Raw genomic sequence first — 21,406 nt, 5'->3', positions numbered from 1 at the left:
GACTGTGCTAATTGTGATGTTGTCACATTGTAATGCTTCTCCCTGTCCTACTGAGGCACTTAACAACTGTGGTGACCCCAGCGCATGAGTGCCCTGTTCCCGCATTACTGACTGTATGTATAAGCTGAAGTGAAGCATTGCATGAGGCCTAAATGAGATTCCAAGGTATATGGAGGATGCGTGATTTTAATAGAACAGAGCATAACTGGCATATCCTCACATAAATTAAAAGCATGTTGAGCATTCTTGCAATAAGACAAAGATAAACAAAAGAGAGAGAGAGTATCCCTATATTGAGTCCCTCAAATTAAGCAAAATATCTAAATTCTTATTTTAAGAAATAGTTGTAAAAACTGGTATGGGTCAGAGTATGTTTTTATCTCTTTTGTAACCTGCTGAGAGGCTAAGAGCATTCTTATTGAGTAAAAAAGAGAGCTTGGGGAGGATTTACTTAAACTCTTCTTCTCTCTTTGAGTTCCTTATAGATATCATCTGTGTGTATGTTTGATGGTATGATGGGGATAGTGTATGTGAATATCTGGGCGTATGTGTCATGCCAAACAAAGGATCTTTGTGTCTGCAGACAGGGTTTCGGATGACAGTCCTTCAAAGCAGCTAGTGGAGAATAGACAAGGTAGGCAGGCTAGGGGTCAGAGTGGCTGGCATACCCACACTGATTAGTAAGGGCCATGAGGTCTAGGGGGCAGCTGAACTCTGCTCCTCTCTCTCTCCAAAGCCAACAATACACTCAACAAACACACACACACAGACAGACACACACACACACACACACACTATCCCCATCATACCATCAAACATACACACAGATGATATCTATAAGGAACTCAAAGAGAGAAGAAGAGTTTAAGTAAATCCTCCCCAAGAGGACTATTGGGCCCTCTTGTCACACTGGTCCCCCTCCCTACCATGACTGTTTGAGGTTGTGGGGGTGCTTATTTTTGGGACGCTCACCTGTTCAAAAGAGCCTGTACGCTGGTGGGGGTGGGGGGCTGTCGGCATGGCTTAGATGGTTGGCACTGACAAGGGTGGCTTAGAGGGACCCTATTTTAGCTGGGTAAAAAAACGGTGACATCAGCCCTGCCACCCTTCCTCTGCCAAATCCTGCCTTTCATGGTGGCCACGTCTATTTCAAAAGGGCCTCCGCTGCCAGGCTGTCATGACAGAGGAGTGTTGCAGCGTTCCTTCTCTCAGGGGCTCTTTAGATAGATTGATTATGGTACCTGCATTGTAAATTATTGTCATAGGAAGAGATGGTCCATCTGGTCCTGACCAAACCTGACAGAGGCTCCATGTCCCTCTAGGCAGGCGGTGGTAGCATAGTGGCTAAGGAGCTGGGCTAGCATGCAGTAGCCAGAAAAGTTGTGGGTTCAATTCCCAACTTCCACTGTTGTGCCCCTTGAGCAAGGCACTTAACCCCAAGTTGCTTTGGGGAGAATGACACTTGTAAGTCACTTTGGATAAAAGCGTCTGCTAATTGAATAAATGTAAATGCAATAAACCTATGGTCAACAGTTAGGCCCTCCCTCTTCTCACAAGGGACATCTGTTAGTGCTCTTCATTCCTCTGTGTAAGAGTGCATGTAGACTGACACTGTGAGTAAAAGCAGTGCATGTGTGTGTGTGTGTGTGTGTGTGTGTGTGTGTGTGTGTGTGTGTTTGCACTTGTCTTTGTGCCAGAGTGCCTTCTCTTGTGGCTCCTGTCATAGCATTGGCTCCCTGTGTGTCTCTTGGCAGAAATGATATACCACACTGCTGGCCACATGAAGGGGACACCGCAGCCTGGCCTCGCCTACAGCCCGGGTGGAAAACATGTGTTTGCGCGCGCTCTAATCCCGTTCACCTGTTGGGCAGCGGAGCATGCCGGACCCTGGGGGCGAGCGGAGCCAAACAAGCGCTTCACCCGCCGAGGAATCTCAATCTCCCCGAGAGGCATGAGAGACCCGTGACCTTCAGCACTCTGACACACAACCAGAGCTGCTCTACACGCTCTTCACCGAGGTTCAGTCGGACGAAGGATGACGGAAGAGCTCATGGCCAGTCTCTGGTCACAAGTCGACGTGAGACCTCAGCCGAACTGGCATACCTTAAACAGAACTATGAGCATTTCATATGCTGCTCTGCATACTCCACCATGGTTTGCCCCTATATGAACTGATGATATAAGATACAGCAGACAATAGCACACAATCATTTGTTTGGATGTGCCAAAACAGTGGCTGTTTGTTCAAAAAAATGATGTGGAGGTTGAAAAAGCAGTTTTGAGAACTGCAACTGTGATCTAAGAAATGCACCTGAAAACAACTCAAAAGAAGCTATGGATAGTGTTCAGTTATCCATTCATTTAGTTGTGCATTACTTACTTCCACTTAAGGAAACATCACAGAATAAAATCACTGGTATAAATATTGTGTATGTTAAATATTGATTGGCTCATTGTCTCCGTTTTGGTGAACTCCAATGAGATGTATTTGTTTAGTCAAAATATATGCTTTCTCCACCGCTCATATCTCTAAACCACCGATACAACCACGGCAGCTTGTTTAGTGGAAAGGCTTTCAACTGGAAATAGGATGGCCGCGCATTACATCTTTGTAATTTTGTTCTGATGTCTCCTTGAGGAGCTGATTGATCTTACACTCACGTACCGTGTGCAAGAGGATAGACAGCTGACCTTGCTTCAGGAGGAGAGATGGCAGGGGAAGAATGGACCTGATTTCAGGCTATGTCATTTGCAAAATGCATCAATTTATTGTGAGGTGTGTTTTAAAAATATTGGAGTAAAGCTGTTTATGTTATGAAACCTTCACATGATTATTTGTGCTTTAATAAATATGTAGCGAACATATACTGTAGTTAGCATGAAATAGGGATATTTTCAGAGGCTTCAGAAAACATTCCACTACATCATTTAATATATTGTTTGAGTGTGTGCTTGTAAGCATTGTCTATATTTTGTTGTATAGTAATGCTATAATTCCTCAATACCACTGACACTTTTGTACAACCTGACCAAATTTCATTATTACTATTTTATTTATTGTCTATTATTATTTTATTTTATTTGCTAAATATTAACCAAATGAACTGGTAATAAGTACCAGCCAATGAAGACGTGCTCAAATGTCGTGTTAAAACTGCCAAGACATTGGCGATTCATTTATGAACATCTTTCTCTGTCTTGTTTTTTTGATGGTCTCTTATTCCTCCAGATAATATATTTCCATTAATTTTTCATCAGCTCGTAATGCGATTACCCCCCATGCTAGTCTCCAGCCCTCTGTCTACCTATCTAGCTTGACATGCAGCAGGGGAGATTCCATTACCTTGCTATGCTTCCTATACAGATCAACACTCACAATGTCAGGAAACTTGCAAAACCACTTCATATCGGGTTTAAATGGAGATAAGAAAAGTGGCATCCATGTACACAAGCATGCATTTCAGAAGTTTCTAACCCTGGATATGCTCATTTTTTATGCCATGTCTGTGAGCACAAACATGGATAAAGTACATGTTGTCATCATTCTGTGAGCTCCTGGAGGTCTTCTAACACCTAAAACATTTCTTGGAATGAGGAATTAAAGCTCTGTAGTTTAACATCCACACTGGGATGACTTGGAGAAAAAGAAAATCAGGACGAATAAAAACGAAAGGACAAGGACAATAGTTGAAATGGAGACTGCTTACGCCTATTCTTTTCCTCAACCATTTTTCTTACGGCTCACACTGGGTTTTTCCTCTTGACTTGAGCTGTGACTTGAATAAAACTGGCCTTGATGGGCAAGTCACTAGCAGAGAAGGAGCTGCTACCCCAGAATGAGGAAACGCGTTACAGTTTTTCTCAGTCGCTTTGGTGCTTTTCTCAGATCAGAATAAATATTCTCATAACTATTAGTTCAACCTCCACAACATTTAGTCATTTGTGCACATCATAGTAGCAATTTCTCCTTCCTCTGAACAAATTGCAAATACTTTTGGACATGTATCAGTTGCTTTCATACAATTATCTGCTGTTTTTTAACATTATCATTTGCTTATGTCATGTCAGTCAAAATGAACTATACTTATGAATGCTGAATAGTCGTTCCCAATAAAACGAATAGTCTTCATTTCATTGCTTGAGTCATTACATACAAAATTGTTGAACTAGTTATCAAATTCTGTCACAATGCTGTAGAATTGCAAAGAGCATACAGTAAAAATGTACGTATTCAGTGTCTTGTACTCACTTACTCACCTAACTACAGCAATGTGTAACTTTACTGTAGTTTTCAAATGGCTGTACAAGTACTGTATAGTGCTGTCTTGAGCATGTTCAGGTAGTGTCACCGATTCTGACCTTTTTTTGCATTGGAAAACACTGAGAGAACTGTCACAATGAAAACATGACAACGCCTTTTGACTACCTTGTTCATAAACGATGGTGTCAAGACTTCTCATTTTGATGACACTGACAGTTTCATTGACATGAATACCTGCTTTTGAGGAATGGACTATCCATTTTGAGCAAGTGACGTGCTTTTGCAGGTCATCCACTAGGTTTTGCAGTTTGCACTAATTGTTTTGAGAATTGCACTAACTGCTGTGCAAATGTTAATAGTGATGTGAGAATAGCACCAAAGCGACTGAGAAAAACTGTAACCAGCCAGGTCTCTGTGTCTCTCCAGGAACCAGACCTGAAAACAGGCAGGGGGAGGCTAGACTGAGAAAATAGATAGATAGATAGATGGATAGATGGATAGATGGATAGATAGATAGATATATAGATAGATGGATAGATGGATAGATGGATAGATGGATAGATAGATAGATAAATAGATAGATGGATAGATGGATAGATGGATAGATAGATAGATAGATAGATAGATAGATAGATAGATAGATAGATAAATAGATATATAGATAGATGGATAGATAGATAGATAGATAGATTAAAAGAAAGATAGAAAAGGCTGGCAGACAGACAGAGAGAACAGGGAAAATCCACTAGAAGCGTGTTCAGTTGTCATAGAATTCCCAGATGGCATGACTAGGGGGAAAAAAACATCCACAGGAAGGGAGTTCGGATGTTCGGAAAACATTTAGCAAATCAATAAGCCAGGGAGGCCTGTGAGAGGCGGCAGTGTGTGCTTAGAGACCATGCTGAAGCTTTTCCAGTTGGAATACTGTTACACCTCTATTAGTGGGATGCAGAGATTGACCTGTTCAGCATATTTCTGTCCCCACAGCCACACACTGCATTATTTACCACCAGCTGGCTCAGGCAGGGTGGTGGACACACATAGGTGGACAGACTCACTCTGTGACCAGCACTTCATATCCACATTCACTGCATCATGAGCCCATGGCAATGTGAAACTAGAATATTTACAAAACACGCACATGCACACTCACACGCACGCACACGCACACACACACACACACACACACACACACACACACACACACACACACACACAGACGGGAAGGATGTTTATATTTCTTACCTTCTTTCAACATGCCAACTTTAAGACACTTCATGAAGCGACAGGCCTGGCAGGACTTGCGTCTCCGCTTGGTGATCTCACACTCGTTTGTTGCCGGACAGCTGTACTCAATGTTACCTGTGGAAAGATGGAGGACAGGTTTGTCTATTCACTCTAGGTTTTACTAAAGGTACTTTTTGTCATAGTGGCCATTTTAATTCACGTAAAATGCTTTGAAGATTAGTTAAAAAAAAAAATAGGAAAGGTAAATAATTTCAATTCATTTAAAATATACACACAGACCTAACCCTGATACACCCATGTCAAAAGTACAGCTTAAAAAATACAAAGAATTGAATAGGAAGGTTCTTGAATGTGTGCATATTAAAATAAATTACACAAACATACACAGAGGTACACCCATCAAGCATCTAGAAAGACATGACTGTAAATATTATTTTGAGAAGAGCTAGACATCTGTAAAGAACATAGTGATCAGAAATAAGAACAAAAGCTTTCTTATCTATCATCAAGTAATAGCGTAAGTGTGCATATACTGTGGGACACTGAAAACAAAGAAGGAAGGGAATGGTGTTGCAGAGAACTGAGCAAGACAGCAGAGGAGAGGAAAAGAGAGGAGAGGAGAGGACAGGACAGAACAGGACAGGAGAGGAGAGGAGAGGAGAGGAGAGGAGGAGAGGAGAGGACAAGAGAGGAGAGGAGAGGAGAGGAGAGGAGAGAAGAGGAGAGGAGGAGAGGAGAGGAGAGGAGAGGAGAGGAGAGGAGAGGAGGAGAGGAGAGGAGAGGAGAGGAGAGGAGAGGAGAGGAGAGGAGGAGAGGAGAGGAGAGGAGAGGAGAGGAGAGGAGAGCAGGAGAGGAGAGGAGAGCAGATGTAGAGCAGAGCGCCGCTGTGGGCCCAGACACAGAGAGGCAGGCAGCGCCTCCCATTCCATTCAGCTCGTCTGCATGTGTGCCATTAATTCCACACTGGGCCCCAGGAGGATCCCACGCTGCTCTGCAGAGTTCCCAGAGCCCAGGCTCCTCCTCGCCAGTCTGCACCAACACTCATGCATCCACGCTCTGCTCCCATGCACACAACCACGCGCTCACCAAATCTATTTACATGACACCCATTGTACTGATACATTATTCACACCCAGCATTTGGACTCTAGATACTTGGGAATAGCAAATTCAGTATCAAAATAAATAAAACTTTTTTTTCCATTGTATGGTGCTGCTAACAATGGCGAGAGGTTGTAACCAAGTTTGTTTTCCTGCAGGCCAGGTGGTGCACAGGAACTTCAATTAGAGTAAAGGATGATGGCAAACAAGGTCCTGAATTCTGAGTAGCATGGGTGATTAAAATGTGCATGAATGTGTGTGTGTGTGTGTGTGTGTGCGTGTGTGTGTGTGTGTGTGTGTGTGTGTGTGTGTGTGTGTGTGTGTGTGTGTGTGTGTGAGTGTTTCTATATAATATATTTGTAAATGACTTCTTCACAAATTAGATCTGCAGTCGTATTTTTCTGGCACAAATGAAAGACTACCAGCCTTTGCAATTATGCCAACATTATTGTACAGCTCAAGTGTTATGTCCCAAGATGTCTTAAATAATTAGAAATTCCCTCCCATTATCTGGGTTATTTGAATCAGTATGCCAACTCCTCTCTCTGGCTGCGGGTTTTGGGGGATTAATAAAGCAGAAAAGATAATGTTGATAAAGTGTGATAGAACCTCTTCCTGTTACTGTGTTTCATTTGTCAAGCAGCTGCTGCACAAAACAATCTAAATTATGTGCTACTTAGCAATGATTGCTTTGGTTTGATAGCTAAATAAAATGTATACTTCCAATGTAAGATATACCGTGAATACAAAATCATATCAAAATAAACTAAGGAAGGAACTAAGGATTTGTTCTTCTTACATTACCTTTCATTTGGCTGACGCTTTTAAACCAAAGCGACTCACAACAAGGGAAATCAAGTTAGAGTATGATAAGAACAAGTTAGTGCAGCAGTAAATATACAGTCAAGTGTCAGTTCTAGTCAGGTGGTAATGAAGAGAATTAGTAAGTCTAGTTGTAGGTAGTGCTACGAGAGGAGATACTCTCTGAAAAGCTGGGTCTTCAGGAGTTTTTTGAAGGTAGAGAGGGATGCTACTTCTCTGGTAGGAACAAGTAGTGCGTTCCACCAACGGGGAACAACAGAACTGGCATGTGTTCCTAACAGTAATATTTTGACACTTCAACTACATGCAAGCTAACAACTCAAAGTAGCTGGTGTCATACAGTATGTACGTGCTGGTGCAATGTGAAACCTTACATAATGATAAGTATATAAAAAAAGTATATAAAACCCTGAACCACACACACACACACACACACACACACATATACACACACATATACACACACATATACACACACACACACACATATATACACACACTCACACACAAACACACACACACACACAGAGTTGATGACAATACCGAGGGCAATGCAAATTTTCACAAAGTATTTTTTGAAGGCGGCCTGATGGTAAACAGTAGAAGATTTGGAGCATAGGATAATTGAAACAAACACACGCCCCCCTGCTATACTGTCCATCCAGTCATCCCATTAAACCCAACATTTCTAATCTCATTTAGTCTGGTATCAAAGGTTATTTTATTTAACATAAATAGAAACTGGAAAAAGAAAGGTTGTTTCCTTATACACTCCCTTTCTCAGTATTTATATGTCAATTTCTTATATGGCTTTTCAGGACCTGTGCCAGTAGACCGGGGCGTATTGGAGAAGTCAGGTTCTGTAAGTAAATTACAGTAAAATGGCAGGTATTCCTCCTGAAAATCTAAACTGACTTTTACAGGCTTACTGTCAAGGTCTATTACCTCATATACCAATAAGAAGAGTGGGTGGGGTTCAGCTGGGTTCTCCAGCAATTTCACACTTACACACACACACACACACACACACACACACACACACACACACACACACACACACACACACATACACACACACACACACACACATACACACATACACATTTATATATACAGTATATATTTGATTGGTAGGGCCAAATTACATGTTTAGCCTAAAGAACTAGAAGGATTGGGAATGAGGACAGACTTAACTGAACAATGGGAATTATTTGACATCTGAAATTATCCAAAAATCCAAAAGTAAGAACAGATCAGTTTTTATATCTCACAGTCTTTCACCATATGTCCCCTGCAGCAATGAGGATGTGTGGAGAACTCAATCAGATACAGTCATACAGTATCAAAAGGGAAAGGCCAAAGCTTTTTCAAAAATCTCCTCCTTGTAGCTTACTAACTGGGTTGGTAGGATGAAATGGAACACCAGAATGAGGCGAATAGCATTGTGATATCAAAATCATTTCAATTGCAGGCTACTTTACATCACTGACACATTGCCATCTTACTCCACCACCGCACCAAAGTCAGAACATTTTTTTTGCTCACGAACTATTATTTATGTTTGGTGAGATGTGTCATGAAGGTAAGTGCTCTGGGAAGAGATGACAGGAGTTTCCTGAAGGTACAGTAGATAAGGGCAGCCTGTTCTGAGAGCATTTGGAACACACTGGCTGAGAAGGTGCAAGCTTGTATTATTGAGTTGAGGTAGATGGGTGCAGACCCAGAAGTCACTCTGCATTAGTGACTTGAATTTGATTTTGTCAGCCAGGGGTAGTCAGTGGAGGTCAGAGTGACGTGCCCTTTTAGGTTGATTGAAAACCAGGTGAGCCACAGTGTTTTCACTGGGCAATCACACAAATCATATCACAAACTACCAAAATGTTTTTGAGTGGGTGAATGAATTCAAACAACTGAGTTTGATTGATCTTTAGATATGGCAGTACAGAAATATGGTGGTTGTATTGATTACAGTGTCAAGTAAAGTGTCAAGTAAAAGAAAAGGGATTGATATTCAGAAGACACTATTATTAAACCAACACACTGGTTACACCAATTAGCCTATTGTATAGCTTGCCTATGAAAATAAGAGGTCTGATCATTGTTGAACAATATTGTCTGTAATTCAGATTTGTGAAAGGTTATTGATATATGAGTTCATCGGCCAATGAAATTACACCCCTCTCTTCAGTACTCCTGAAGAACCATGCTGATTGGTGGGGAAAGCTCATGCCTTGGGCCAGGCCACTATGCTTCTTTTCTCATGTTTAGAGCCAGGGGTGCTTGCGTAGGCCTACCAACACCACAGTTTACTGAATAAACGTTGAAAAAACAGACAGCTAGGACTGTGAAGAGAAATTTGCTGAATTTTTACACAAAGTTTATGGGGTCTTGGACTGCACCTTTAAGAGTTGTCCTAAATCCAATGGGTACTAGAGTCACACCCACACACACGTGATCAAACAATCAAAGTGCAGCCACTACCACACCCGGTAATCGCGGTTCATGGAATTCTCGCTCATTCTCCCACTTAACTATACTTGTACAAATATACAAATACAATCTGAACACCGTCTGCACACAATGAAAATGATGCCACATTACATCCTCCATACAGTCCATACATATTGTCATACACCACCAACTTTTCGGTGACACTTTACTTGACATAAGAGTGGCATGACACTGTCATGAACGTGTCATAAACAAGTCATAAATGTTTATGACATAACGCTTCTGTCATTAAGTGTCATTCGGTTTTTGTCATAACTAGTTAGGGTTAGGATAGGGTTAGGTTTAGAGTTGGGTTAGGGTTAGGGTTATAGTTAGGGTTAGGATTAGGGTTAGAGGTTAGTATTAGGGTTAGGGTTAGGGTTCATGTGTCAATACAGTGTCATGTCACTCATGTCGATACTGTCAAGTAAAGTGTTACCAACTTTTCAATACAAACTGCTTGATTAAGACAAGGCATACTTTTGTGACAGCCAAGCAAGTTATACCCCCTACAAACAGAATTGCACTAAATTTGGCATGTCTCCTTAATGTGGTAGGGATGCAGCAACACGTCACTTTTCGAGCAGTTTGTGCGCTTACATCACAAGATATTGGCACAACCATATGTTGAGATACTGAAATGAGTCAGTTGCAGCACCTGCTATGGATGAAATGTCACAGAATCAGGTATGCCTCTAAAAACTGCGCGAGTGATGTTTGAACCTGTGCATCACAAGATAATAATGCAGTCATCATTGGCAACTGAAATTTGATTGGCTGTTAATGACCAGTTTATTCAGTGAGCCAAATGGACCTTGGGGAATTTGGGGAAATGTATAATGGCATGTATAATCATACCAAATATCAACATTTCAGTTAAAGCAGTTCTTGTGATTTTTAAATGCATCATTAGCATTACCCCTATACTGACAACATTTCATGAAATCTGGCATCCAGGAATGTGATTATGATTATACAGTATACATCTCAAATTCTTTAACGTTTTCATCACAAGGTATTGCACAGTCAAGCACTAAATGTCATTCACTAGGTAGTGATTCAGTAGCTGGTTGCTGCTCCATAAATGAGCTAAGGTGATAGGCCTCCCAATGGCACAACAGTTGTTGAGTTATTGCACAAAATCTGTTTTGGGCCTTACCAACTAAAGGCACAAAGGGACAAGCCCACCCGAGGCCGAAACCCCTCTGTTCCTTATCAGGGAAAACAAAAAAACCCAACTGAAAGAGTTAAATCAATTCTGATACTCTGAGGACACGTTTTGCCCATGGATTAAAAGGCACATCAGTCGTGAGTGACAGACGGGATTCTGTGTGTGAAAAAAAACAAAACAGCGCATGACAGATAGTGCCTCTCAATGTTTAAACCAACTAACAATTACAGCCTCTCAAGACCATATCTGATCAGAAGTAGAGCAGAAATGGTCCTCTGCCTCCCCTTTATTTCTTTAGCATAGTGTGGCGCTTGTTCCACCCTTATTAAGCTCATTAGTCACTTGTTTTCCTCTTTAAAGGTTTTTTGTCTAAATAATATGATCTCCTCGTCACCTCTCTAGTCAGTCACCACGTCTTGTCTTTCACTTTCATCCTCATGCAGAAGAGAAACACACCCTGTCAGCGTGCATCCTGGGAAAACCCAGCTCAGATTATTATGCCATTAAGCCAGTGCTCCTCCTTTCAAAAGAACGGATGGATCTCTTCAATCTGAAGAATGTCCTTAGCTTGTTCTGCCTTCCTCTTCATCTTCTAGCTGTCCTTGTTATGTCTTTCTGTCATTCTCTTATTCCTTTCTCCCTCTCATCCCTTCTTCCACCCCTCCGCTGAAATTACCCGGTGACGCGTGCCTGTGTTTCTAATTGCCATGGCTATCCCCGGAGACACCCCCCTCCTCTTGTCCTAATGAAAAGCCTCGGCCTTAATTACACTTTCCAAACGCTGATTGTTATTGACAAAACTCCTGTGGCTTGGACAAACGGCACAAGATTAGGTCCATTACAGGCAGCCCTCTGAGAAAGAGGGAAAAAAAGAGAAAGAGAAGGAACACATGAGGGGTGGGAGGGTGAGACATGGAAGGGGGGGCTCTCAAACTGACAATGTAAAGTGAGGACGAGAAAGAGAAGAGAGAGAGAGACAGAGACAGAGAGAGAGAGAAATGATAGTCAAGTTTTTCTTTTCTTTCATGTATCTGCTCTCTTAATTATTCAGGCAATTGCTTCTCTTAAGAGACGGCTCTTCTGCTCTCCTTTGTTACAGCCTTCGAGTCACCAGTCGATGTGTTTAAAGAGGGAACAAAAGCTGACCTCTAAATATGTGGCGTGGGGGGCATGTCCATCCTTTGTCAACAGTAGCGGCGGCTGCTGCTGGTGGAGGCGGCTGCAAACAGCAGCGTTTGGACTAAAGCCTTTGTTTGACAGCAAAAAGTGGTACATAGACTGTTTGAAGCTGATACATAGAGGGCTGGTGGATCAACACCTAGACAGTGATATTTGGACACCTGCGTTCTGTCCAAACCAAAAATGTTTTCTAACTATTTGTTAGATGTTTAAATCCACAGTTTAATCAGTCTAGAGCAGGTTGATTTTCCTGAGATAAAAATAGAACGCCACATATTTCTGCCTCTCTCTCATCCCTCAGCACTCATCATTCTACAAATACAATTCCTAAAAATGTTTCTTTACAACTTCATCATGTGCATATACATAGTCAAGGGCATTATATATATATATATATATATATATATACCGGTATATATATTTCCCACCACCAATACAACAACAAAACAATTCTATTCTAAAAATGTCATGCCACATAAATGTGGTTATGAGAGTGTAAGTTTACCAAATTTGTATGTTAATGGCAATTGTTAAAACATAGGAGGAGAAAGGGTAATGAGTACCACAGTGAGTGAACGGAGACTTTTCCACAGACCTCTAACCACTTGGTTCAGTTGGGGTCCGTTCTAACGGAAGTGTGACAACAATCTGAGGAACTCAGAGCAGCCATGTTATCTCCAGCATGGGCTTTTATCTAGTCAGTGTGCTAACCCTTACATCAGATACGGTAATTCTATATGCATTTCTGATGATCACATGAATCGATCATGCTGATGATGTCATTATCTGGCGCCACAAACTGACTCAGGTCTCTCTCTCTCTCTCTGTCCACGCGCTTAGCTAAGGCATGTCTGCTTAATGATCTCTTAATGCATTTCCGGCCCGCATTAGGTGGCATAGTTGACCCCCACTGATGATTGTAGCATATAATGTGGAAATGATGAGAGTGCATTCAATTACAACTACTGTTTCGACCAATACTGATGCTAATGCTAATAGTAATACTAACCATTTTGACAACCAAATCCATACTGTTGAGTTATATAACTCATATTTCACTGGTATAATAGTCTGACTGGTATAATCATAGAAATGCTCAACGTAATTGGACAAATTATGAGCTGTGCAGTGTGCTGTAGGTGATGACAGAGAGTAAATGTTTTTATTTGATAAACCATTCTAATGCCTATTCTAATAGGTATACATGTTAATCAAGACAATGGAATTCATACTTATAGCATATTTTGGTTGTTTTCTTCAGTCATAAAAAATACAGGCAAAGCATACAGTAGATGGTAATGGTTTAAACTGGAATTGGAAAAGAATCTGCCTTACTTTTGAGTGTTTTGGCCCTTTGACTAGGACGTGTGTGTGTGTGTGTGTGTGTGTGTGTGTGTGTGTTTTCAGGGGTGAAAAAGATAAATACAACATGCAATATGATCTGAATGAGGTGTAGCAGAGAAACAACTATGATCCAGAGTCAGTCTATTCTAGTCACAGTAGAGAGAGATCTGTGTGTGTGTGTGTGTGTGTGTCTGTGCATGCATGTGCGTGTGGGAAACAATGCTGCTTAGGACAGTGGGGAGCAAGGGACACCATAAAAGTAGGTCAGGGGAGAGTGTATGTTGTGTATGTGTGTGTGTGTGTGTGTGTGTGTGTGTGTGTGTGTGTGTGTGTGTGTGTTAGCTTACAGAGGTATGGACAGCAATAATGAGTAGGGTTGGGTATCGTTTGGGTTTTATCCGATACCGGTGCTAAATCAATACTTTTAAAACGGTGCCGGTGCCGAAACGGTGCCTGAACCGGTACTTTGTTTTTAAAATGTTTTAAATTAAAATGGTCTAAAGCATGAATTGCTTTTTTTTTATTGATAAGACAATTTTGAACATGAAATTGAACTGTTATGTTCAATTTACTATCAATATCTCATTGTTCCTACGAATAATACATTTAAATGTTAAAACAGCTTGCCATGCATGCACACACAATGGTGAGCTCTGCTTTCAAGTTTACCCAGTGTAGGCGTTTGCCATAATGCATGTTAACCGCTTGCCATAAAACTGCCAGGTCATGGACAACGGCATTTGAAAGCAAACTAATCTAACAGGGACTGTATTTTCCAGTTAATTCAGTGTGTTTCCAAATGCTTCAAGAAATTTCTTGTCTTAACCCATAACACGCAGTAGTTTTGAACATGTTAGGCTACATGTCGGTGTTGAAGTGTTTAGATTCCCAGTGCTAGCCTAGTATTTTAACAGCAACTATGGCTATTCGCTAACACCAGTCAGCTGAGTTTAATTAGCTATAACGTACAGAGATGGTTTCGTAGCCTCTTTGACAGCTCAGTGACATCAGGTATGTAACCTACATATTTATGTTTTTGCCAGCTAACTTTTAACATGATCTTCATATTCATTGTGATGCTATATGGGCCTCATGCACATGAAAGATTAATATCATGCCATTATGTTGTTCAACACACCGTGAAATCACCTTACAACTTTCAGATAAATGTCAGTTAGCGCATTAGCAAGGATATTGTGTAATGTATAGGCTAGCCTACTGTTGATGTTGTTTCATAGCCTTTTGCTTGTGTGTAGTTAGGCCCACTGCTAGATTTTGACAGGAGCTCGCATGTCGCTTTAAAGTAAGCTACTTGGGCTCACGCAAGTCAAACACTGTCCACTCGCCTATGTGGTGCACCCCTCTGGTTTATACATCCAGTGTTTATCATATGTTAGCTAACTGTATCTAGATGTGTTGCTATCAGAGCAAGACGTTAGAGATGGCGCATGACATGCAGTGATGCCTCGTATAATTATTATTTTTTTTAAACGCTATTTAAGCACCGAAATGAGGCACCGAAATCCACGTTGTTATTCGATGCAGTTACTACCGTTTGTGTCGGCACCGGTGCCATATTAGAACCGTGTTTCGGTGCCCAACCCTAATAATGAGACAAGTGAAAATAGGGAAAAAAGGAAATATAAAATACACATAACACACACACACACACACACACACACACATACAGTACACACACACACACACACACAAACGAAAATGACACAAGATATGAACATTACCTTGTATCGTTCGTTTAAAGAAGGCCTTGCAGGCCTCGCAGGAGGCGACGCCATAGTGGTACCCCGAGGCGATGTCGCCGCACACCAGACAGAGCCGCTTGGGGATGGAGTTGAGCATGTACTCGCACTTGATGGGCGAGTCCTCCATGATGGTGCTGGAGCAGTCGTCGTAGCGCTTGCGACAGGCTCCATTGGGGCCCAGGCCAGCCGGTGTGTACATAGGAGGCGAGTCCAGTCCATTGGGGTGGCCGGTCAGGCCGCTGCCGTAACCACCGCTGGCGTCCGAGTTGCCACTTGGGCTGTGGTGACTCACGGTGTCTATGAGGGAGGACGGGCTGGAGGGCTCGGTTTTGATGTAGGAGCCGCAGCTGGAGGGCAGGTGCCTCTCATCAGCGGCCATTCTGTTCAGCAGCCTGCGATGGGGGCAACAAGGAAGAAACAGAGGAGAGAACAGAGTTAAGAAGTGGCAGGACAATGTTGGGAGCTGGAGCTGTGGCTGAAGAACATGAGGCATATACTGTAGTATTGTCAGAAGGTAAAATGTCACTACTTCGCTAAAGTCCGAGGGAACGGAAAATTATATATCAGGTCCAACCAACGATGTCTTATGCCTGGCATAGATAGATATAAAGTGATCCCAATGAAAGACATTAGGCAAAATGTCATTGATGTGCAACAAGCAAAGCTAATTCAATAACTGGGAAAACAATGATTTTTCTAATTTAGTACCATTAGCAAGATCCTAACCAGAAATATACATAGGTCAGCATAGTGATCCCACATGCTACGTGATACCTTTAGTTGATGTGCAAGACATTTCCCTTGTTGCCCAACTTTTTTTTGCCTCCCATCAGTGAATGGGTGAGGATATTCCATGATGGAACAAAAACTAATGATGGAGTGATGGAGTAAAAATCATGGAGGAATAAACCTCCATTCCAGATCTGTCTCCTCCCTTGGAACACTTCTGATTTTGAGTGGTTATAGGGGGCCCTTGAGTGCAACTTTAATGAGCCTGTGTAATGTGCTTCCTAGAGCAGTAATGGGCAAGCTACTTAGAAAATGTAGCTTAAATGTAGCTTAAATGAAACTTTAAAGAGAAATCCAGCAATTGTTCATATACTGTAGAGCTCCATTTAACAAAGTCACCGAGTACTGTCAGTACGGAAAAAACAAAACAAAAAAAATATTGGTAAAGCAGCCAGTCAGCTACAGCGCTACACTCTTAGGGGAATGAACATTTGGGTATTGGGTGACAACACAAATCACAAAAAAGAAATAATGCCACATGCTTTTAAAGAGACGATCAAGAGGAATAAAGTCTAAAAAGAATGATGAAGCATCTTGTGGTAAAGAACACTAAGGAGATCCAAAGGAGCCTGTACACCTTGATAGATTATACTGCAGGTGCAGGAGTAACCGGAAAAAATAAAACAGCTGTCCGTCAATAAACCGGCTGTACCGTGGAGTAACAGTGTTTTTCTTTTTTCTGACTCTAAAGAACACTAAAGGAAAATACAAGAACAACAAGAATAATGCTGGAAGAGGTACACTATAGGTAGAGGAAGTCAGATATGATTCCACTCCATCTCTCTGTGTGCTACACACTGCCTCTACGTATCTGATTTAATCGTAAGGATGGGTGACAGCAGGTCCAAGGGTGAAAGGGTCAACCTTATTTTCTCACCCCAGCTTTCTCCGACCATGGGGACAGGGTCAATGTGTCAAATTAAATCTCATTCCAAAGTTCCCGTCCCTTTGGTCTGCCATGTATATTCATCACATCTCTAGGTTCAAGCCATCTCTGCAAATGGCTAAAATAAATAATACAAAAATGTCCCCTGTTAAATCCAGTGACCTTGAAGAATAAACCCTTTGCAAGAGCACTCTAGGTTTTCCTCCCAATTCAAGTACTGCCATTGCTACCCAGAAAGCAACGAGATGGTGGTCTAGCATCAGCTCACTGAGGGCACAGTTGGTGACCCATTGGCATCTTAAAGGAGAATTCCGGTGTGATATTGACCTAAAGTGTGTTGAAACATGATACCGAGTGTGAACGTATGTCTCATAGCCCATCTCGGCTTGTCCCCTGCACTCCAAAATCTGGCGCTAGTTAGCCGATGCTACCAACAGCTTTTTCAATGGTGGTGCTTCGGCATCGGGCTAGCCATGCAAATAAATCACTGTTTTACACCATTTACGAGGCTCAATGTATCTCCACACTTCATTGGTAGACTACCGAAGGCCCTGACATTTAAAACAAGACATTGAGAACTTTGAAAAAGCACTGGTAGTTTACTTACAAGACGATTTATACAGACAGTATCTTCACGAAGTTTAACGTTTGCAGCCATCTTGAATTTAGTCACGATAAGTCGAGCGACGAGTAAGAATGAACAGGTATGATAAGGGATCAGATTCCAAAAATAATTCAGTGGAAATGCATGGATTCCAGTTTCGCCCAACACACTTTAGGTCAATATCACTTCTCCTTTAACTCACCTTTTTTAGGGTAGTTAAGAGAAGAGAAAAGACTACACCTTTGCCAATAATTAATTTTGTCCAAAATGTAACCATTTATTCAATTCATTTCATTTATTTACTAGCCACCAAACTCCTCCCCGACCATTCCAAAACAGAGACAGAAAGTTGACTTTAAAAACGAAAAAAAAAAAAAAACTCTAAAAAAGGATTGTCAGTATAAAAAGAAAACGCAAAACAAAATTGCATGTAGAAACATATTGAAATTGAAAAATAAAAACTAAATATATATAGAGCAGACTATTCATATGGATGGCTAAAACAGGACCTTTATGCATACAGTATCTGTGTGACTGTGTGCCCGTCTCTGAGAAGGTATCTGGTGCACAGCCATGTAAATGAAGTGGGATGAGCCCAGACAAAGCTCTGCCCATAATGCATCTGCCTTTTCAGAAGCTTTTGGTTAACAGCCATCCTGGGAATATGGGAGGGGTCCTCAGTCTGGCAATTTCCAAATGTGTAGGTCTGTCTGTGGATGGAGTGTGTAAATATGCCTGTGGGCCTGTGTGTACATATCAGGGGGGCAGAGAGAATGCATCTGCATATAATATGGGATTGGCTTAGAGAGAAAAGAGATTCCCTCAACCCCACAGGGACCCGTTTTAATCATTTTCAGCAACCGGTCAGTAGTTCTGGATTTGTTCATTCATTCATTAGTCCCCATACACGCTGATCTATAGGAACAGACACAGAAGGGAACTCTTTGTTGTGAAGAACATCAGTCCTTTATACAAGTCTGACAGATTTACTATTGGATGATCTACGTGAGCAAAGGAACAGAGAGTGAGACAGTGGAGAGGAGAGGGGAAATGGTGGGATTGAATAGAACAAGGCAAGTATGAAGAGAAAGATATAGGCCACGGAGCAGATCCTTTAGACAGAGGAAGAGGAGGAAACGGAAGAGAACATGATGAAGACAGAAAGCATGGGAGCTAGTTATGAAAATAATAGAGCTGCCTGCCATACAGCCCTCGTGCCAATGGAGAATAGCCGTTAGCTAAATCAATAGTTTGTAAAGTGTGCAGGCTGGAGAGCCGGTGCTTGGTTGTCTCCAAACTGGGAGGGGAGGGGAACACCCAGCTCCATGGTCCTGCAATGAAGACCCCCAGCTCAGTGGAGAATTCAATAGAGCTCGTTTCTCCTCATTGGCCTACTGCTGCAGCCCATGCTCACTTGAAACAACATCATGAAAATCCAGTGTTCCGCCAGTGAGATAGCACTGTGACTGGATGCTGATTGTATCTATCAATCTTTTCCTTCCTTCCTCTTTAAAAGGATAGGATGTGGGGAATGAGGAGGAAGACGCTCCTCCCATCATTGGCTTGATGCCAACAGTTAAAATGGACATGATCAGATGTGTTTGCCCAATAAAACATCCCCTTCCCCCAATCATTTTTGTTGCTGTTACAAACCAGGCATTACAGATTCAGTGAGAGTAAGGTACCAAAATAAAGTACCGTTGAGTACCTAAAACGAACACCAGGCACCGATACCAATATTGGTTCAAATGTGAAAGGTACCCAACCCTAGTTTGCAGTGCTTCAAATGATAACATAATGAGTGTGATAAAAAGGCCAAGCTAAGTTCTGTTAAACAACAATTTTGTGTGGATGCAATGATTAGCCCTGATACTCCAACCTTAAGGTAAAACACTCAACCCACGCTTAAAGATGTCAGCTCAATGCCACGGCAGCACAGCACTACATAGCAGTTAAGGAGTTAATGCATAGCTGTGAAAACCCAGAGGTGAAGCTCCCTCTTGAATTGAACAGTTCATATGGAAAAAGTAGTTCATTTCGTGTACAGCTCACACAAGGGAGAATTTTTAATCATTTTTTTTTTCTTTTTAACTCTGGAATTAATGTCTGATGGTATAATGGCTTTAAAAGATCCGACACGTTTTGGAAGTCCTTTGCTAATGTTGCTAACTAAAATGATATGTGTCGTGCAAGGCCTGACCTGGATAATATGTAACAATTGATGCAAACTTTTGTTCATGTCTTTGCTGTAGACATCTTTTCAGATTCAACAGAAAACCCAAGAAGCAGATACAAACGGCATAGAATAAACACAGCATAGTAAAAAGGAAGGTACACAGAAGGTATCACAGAAAGCTGGAAATGGAAACCTGAGTTGTTAAGTTGACTATCATCAAAACCATAGTTGAAAGGAGTAATGAGGGGCCAAGCAACCCAGCAGGGCATAGTTGCTATGGAAACCCAATGTCACTTTGTCAAGGACATTGCTATGCACTCACAGCGAGCTTTATGTTAATTGATCAAAGATTAGTTAAGATACTAATTCACATCCTGTTTACTGCTGTGACCTGGAAGTTGGAGATAAAGATTTTTGCCCACCAACAAAGCATAACATAGACAAACATTGTTTGCCAAGTGTTTTACATTCTAAAGCCATCAAGACCTAATGTAATATGGAACTATAACCTGCTGAACTACCTTTACAATATATTGTCTTCCTCCTCTGCTTCACTTAGTGCTGCACTTCTAGGACCTTGCAGAACCTTCAGATAGTTGTACAGTTTTATTTATAAGTAATCCTACTTGGTTTCTTGCAACATTTTGTAGAAATATGACTGTAAGCTAGTCTGGGTGAATCCATTAATGTCAATCACCAAAACCCCAGGAACGTGTATTTTCCTTGGAATTGAGTAAACAACTGCCTTTAAAACCTTTGTTTAACAGGTTCATCTGGGTTCACCCAGGCTAACTGTAAGGTATAATGTGATTTAAACATTTAAACCATTAAGACAGTACAGTGGGTTACAGATGTATTGTGGGTTTTTAGAAGTAATTTTTCATATCAAAAGTACCAGAAAATGGCCTCTGAAAATGAGAGAAAAAGTATCTTTGTTCCATTTTCTACCTGCCATAAAAATAAATCTGTATGACCCTCCATCATGGTGTCATAATGGAAGATCAAATTTGATTTTATATGTTGACATCACTTATAAGGTAAACTCATATGCAGATGTAAATTACTCTGTAAATTAAATTGTAACTCTGGTACAATGCATTGAATGGTAGCATTTATGTTTAAAATTGCACATGGTCCCTAATAAATGAAATAAAATAAACTAAAAAAAACATTACAACAGCAAATTATTTTCTCTGAAAGAGTCTCTTGAAGTTTGAATTGGTTACCAAAATGTATGCATTTCTGGTGTTTGGTTTGGTTTTTACTCGTTCTGAAACCTGATCATGACATTTTGACAATCTTTCAACCCGGCCTCAGAGATATGGAGTTATTATTGTTATGGATTAAAGACGTCTATGCTCTGTCTGGTGTAAATCACAGTGGTGATTGTGTGTGTGTGTGTGTGTGTGTGTGTGTGTTTATATGTGTGTGTGAGAGATGAAGAGAGAGGGAGAGATAGAGATGGAGATGGCATGGTGAGCAGGGGGACAGAGGTGGAGGAGTGATGCATGAAATTAGTTCATTAATCTTTGTCTCATAAACTGTCCTTGTTGAGATGGGGGTGCTCCACCTG

General features: G+C 41.3%; 1 protein-coding gene across 4 annotated transcripts in view; it reads right to left on the bottom strand.

Moving 5' to 3' along the window:
* The window catches only part of esrrb (estrogen-related receptor beta), a 47,910-nt gene that overhangs the window by 16,547 nt on the left and 9,957 nt on the right, over positions 1-21,406 (bottom strand). Inside the window, exons 1-3 of one of the 4 annotated variants that reach the window (XM_076299984.1) lie at positions 15,358-15,763; positions 10,074-10,085; positions 5,507-5,650 (exon numbers count right to left, since the gene is read on the bottom strand). In XM_076299984.1, coding sequence (XP_076156099.1) covers positions 5,507-5,650; positions 10,074-10,085; positions 15,358-15,757 — 556 coding nt within the window. In that variant the 5' untranslated portion in view covers positions 15,758-15,763. Of the gene's footprint in view, positions 1-5,482; positions 5,651-10,073; positions 10,086-15,357; positions 15,771-21,406 lie in introns of those variants that run through there. The other 3 variants (XM_076299982.1, XM_076299985.1, XM_076299983.1) reach the window with 3 other exon arrangements.

The sequence above is a fragment of the Alosa pseudoharengus genome, unplaced genomic scaffold (assembly GCF_046254945.1).
Source record: "Alosa pseudoharengus isolate Yale_2024_CS ecotype anadromous, Long Island Sound unplaced genomic scaffold, YU_APseudo_1.1 YU_APseudo_1.1_scf_22, whole genome shotgun sequence".
Lineage (NCBI taxonomy): Eukaryota > Metazoa > Chordata > Actinopteri > Clupeiformes > Clupeidae > Alosa > Alosa pseudoharengus.
This window is presented reverse-complemented; position numbering and strand designations above follow the sequence as displayed.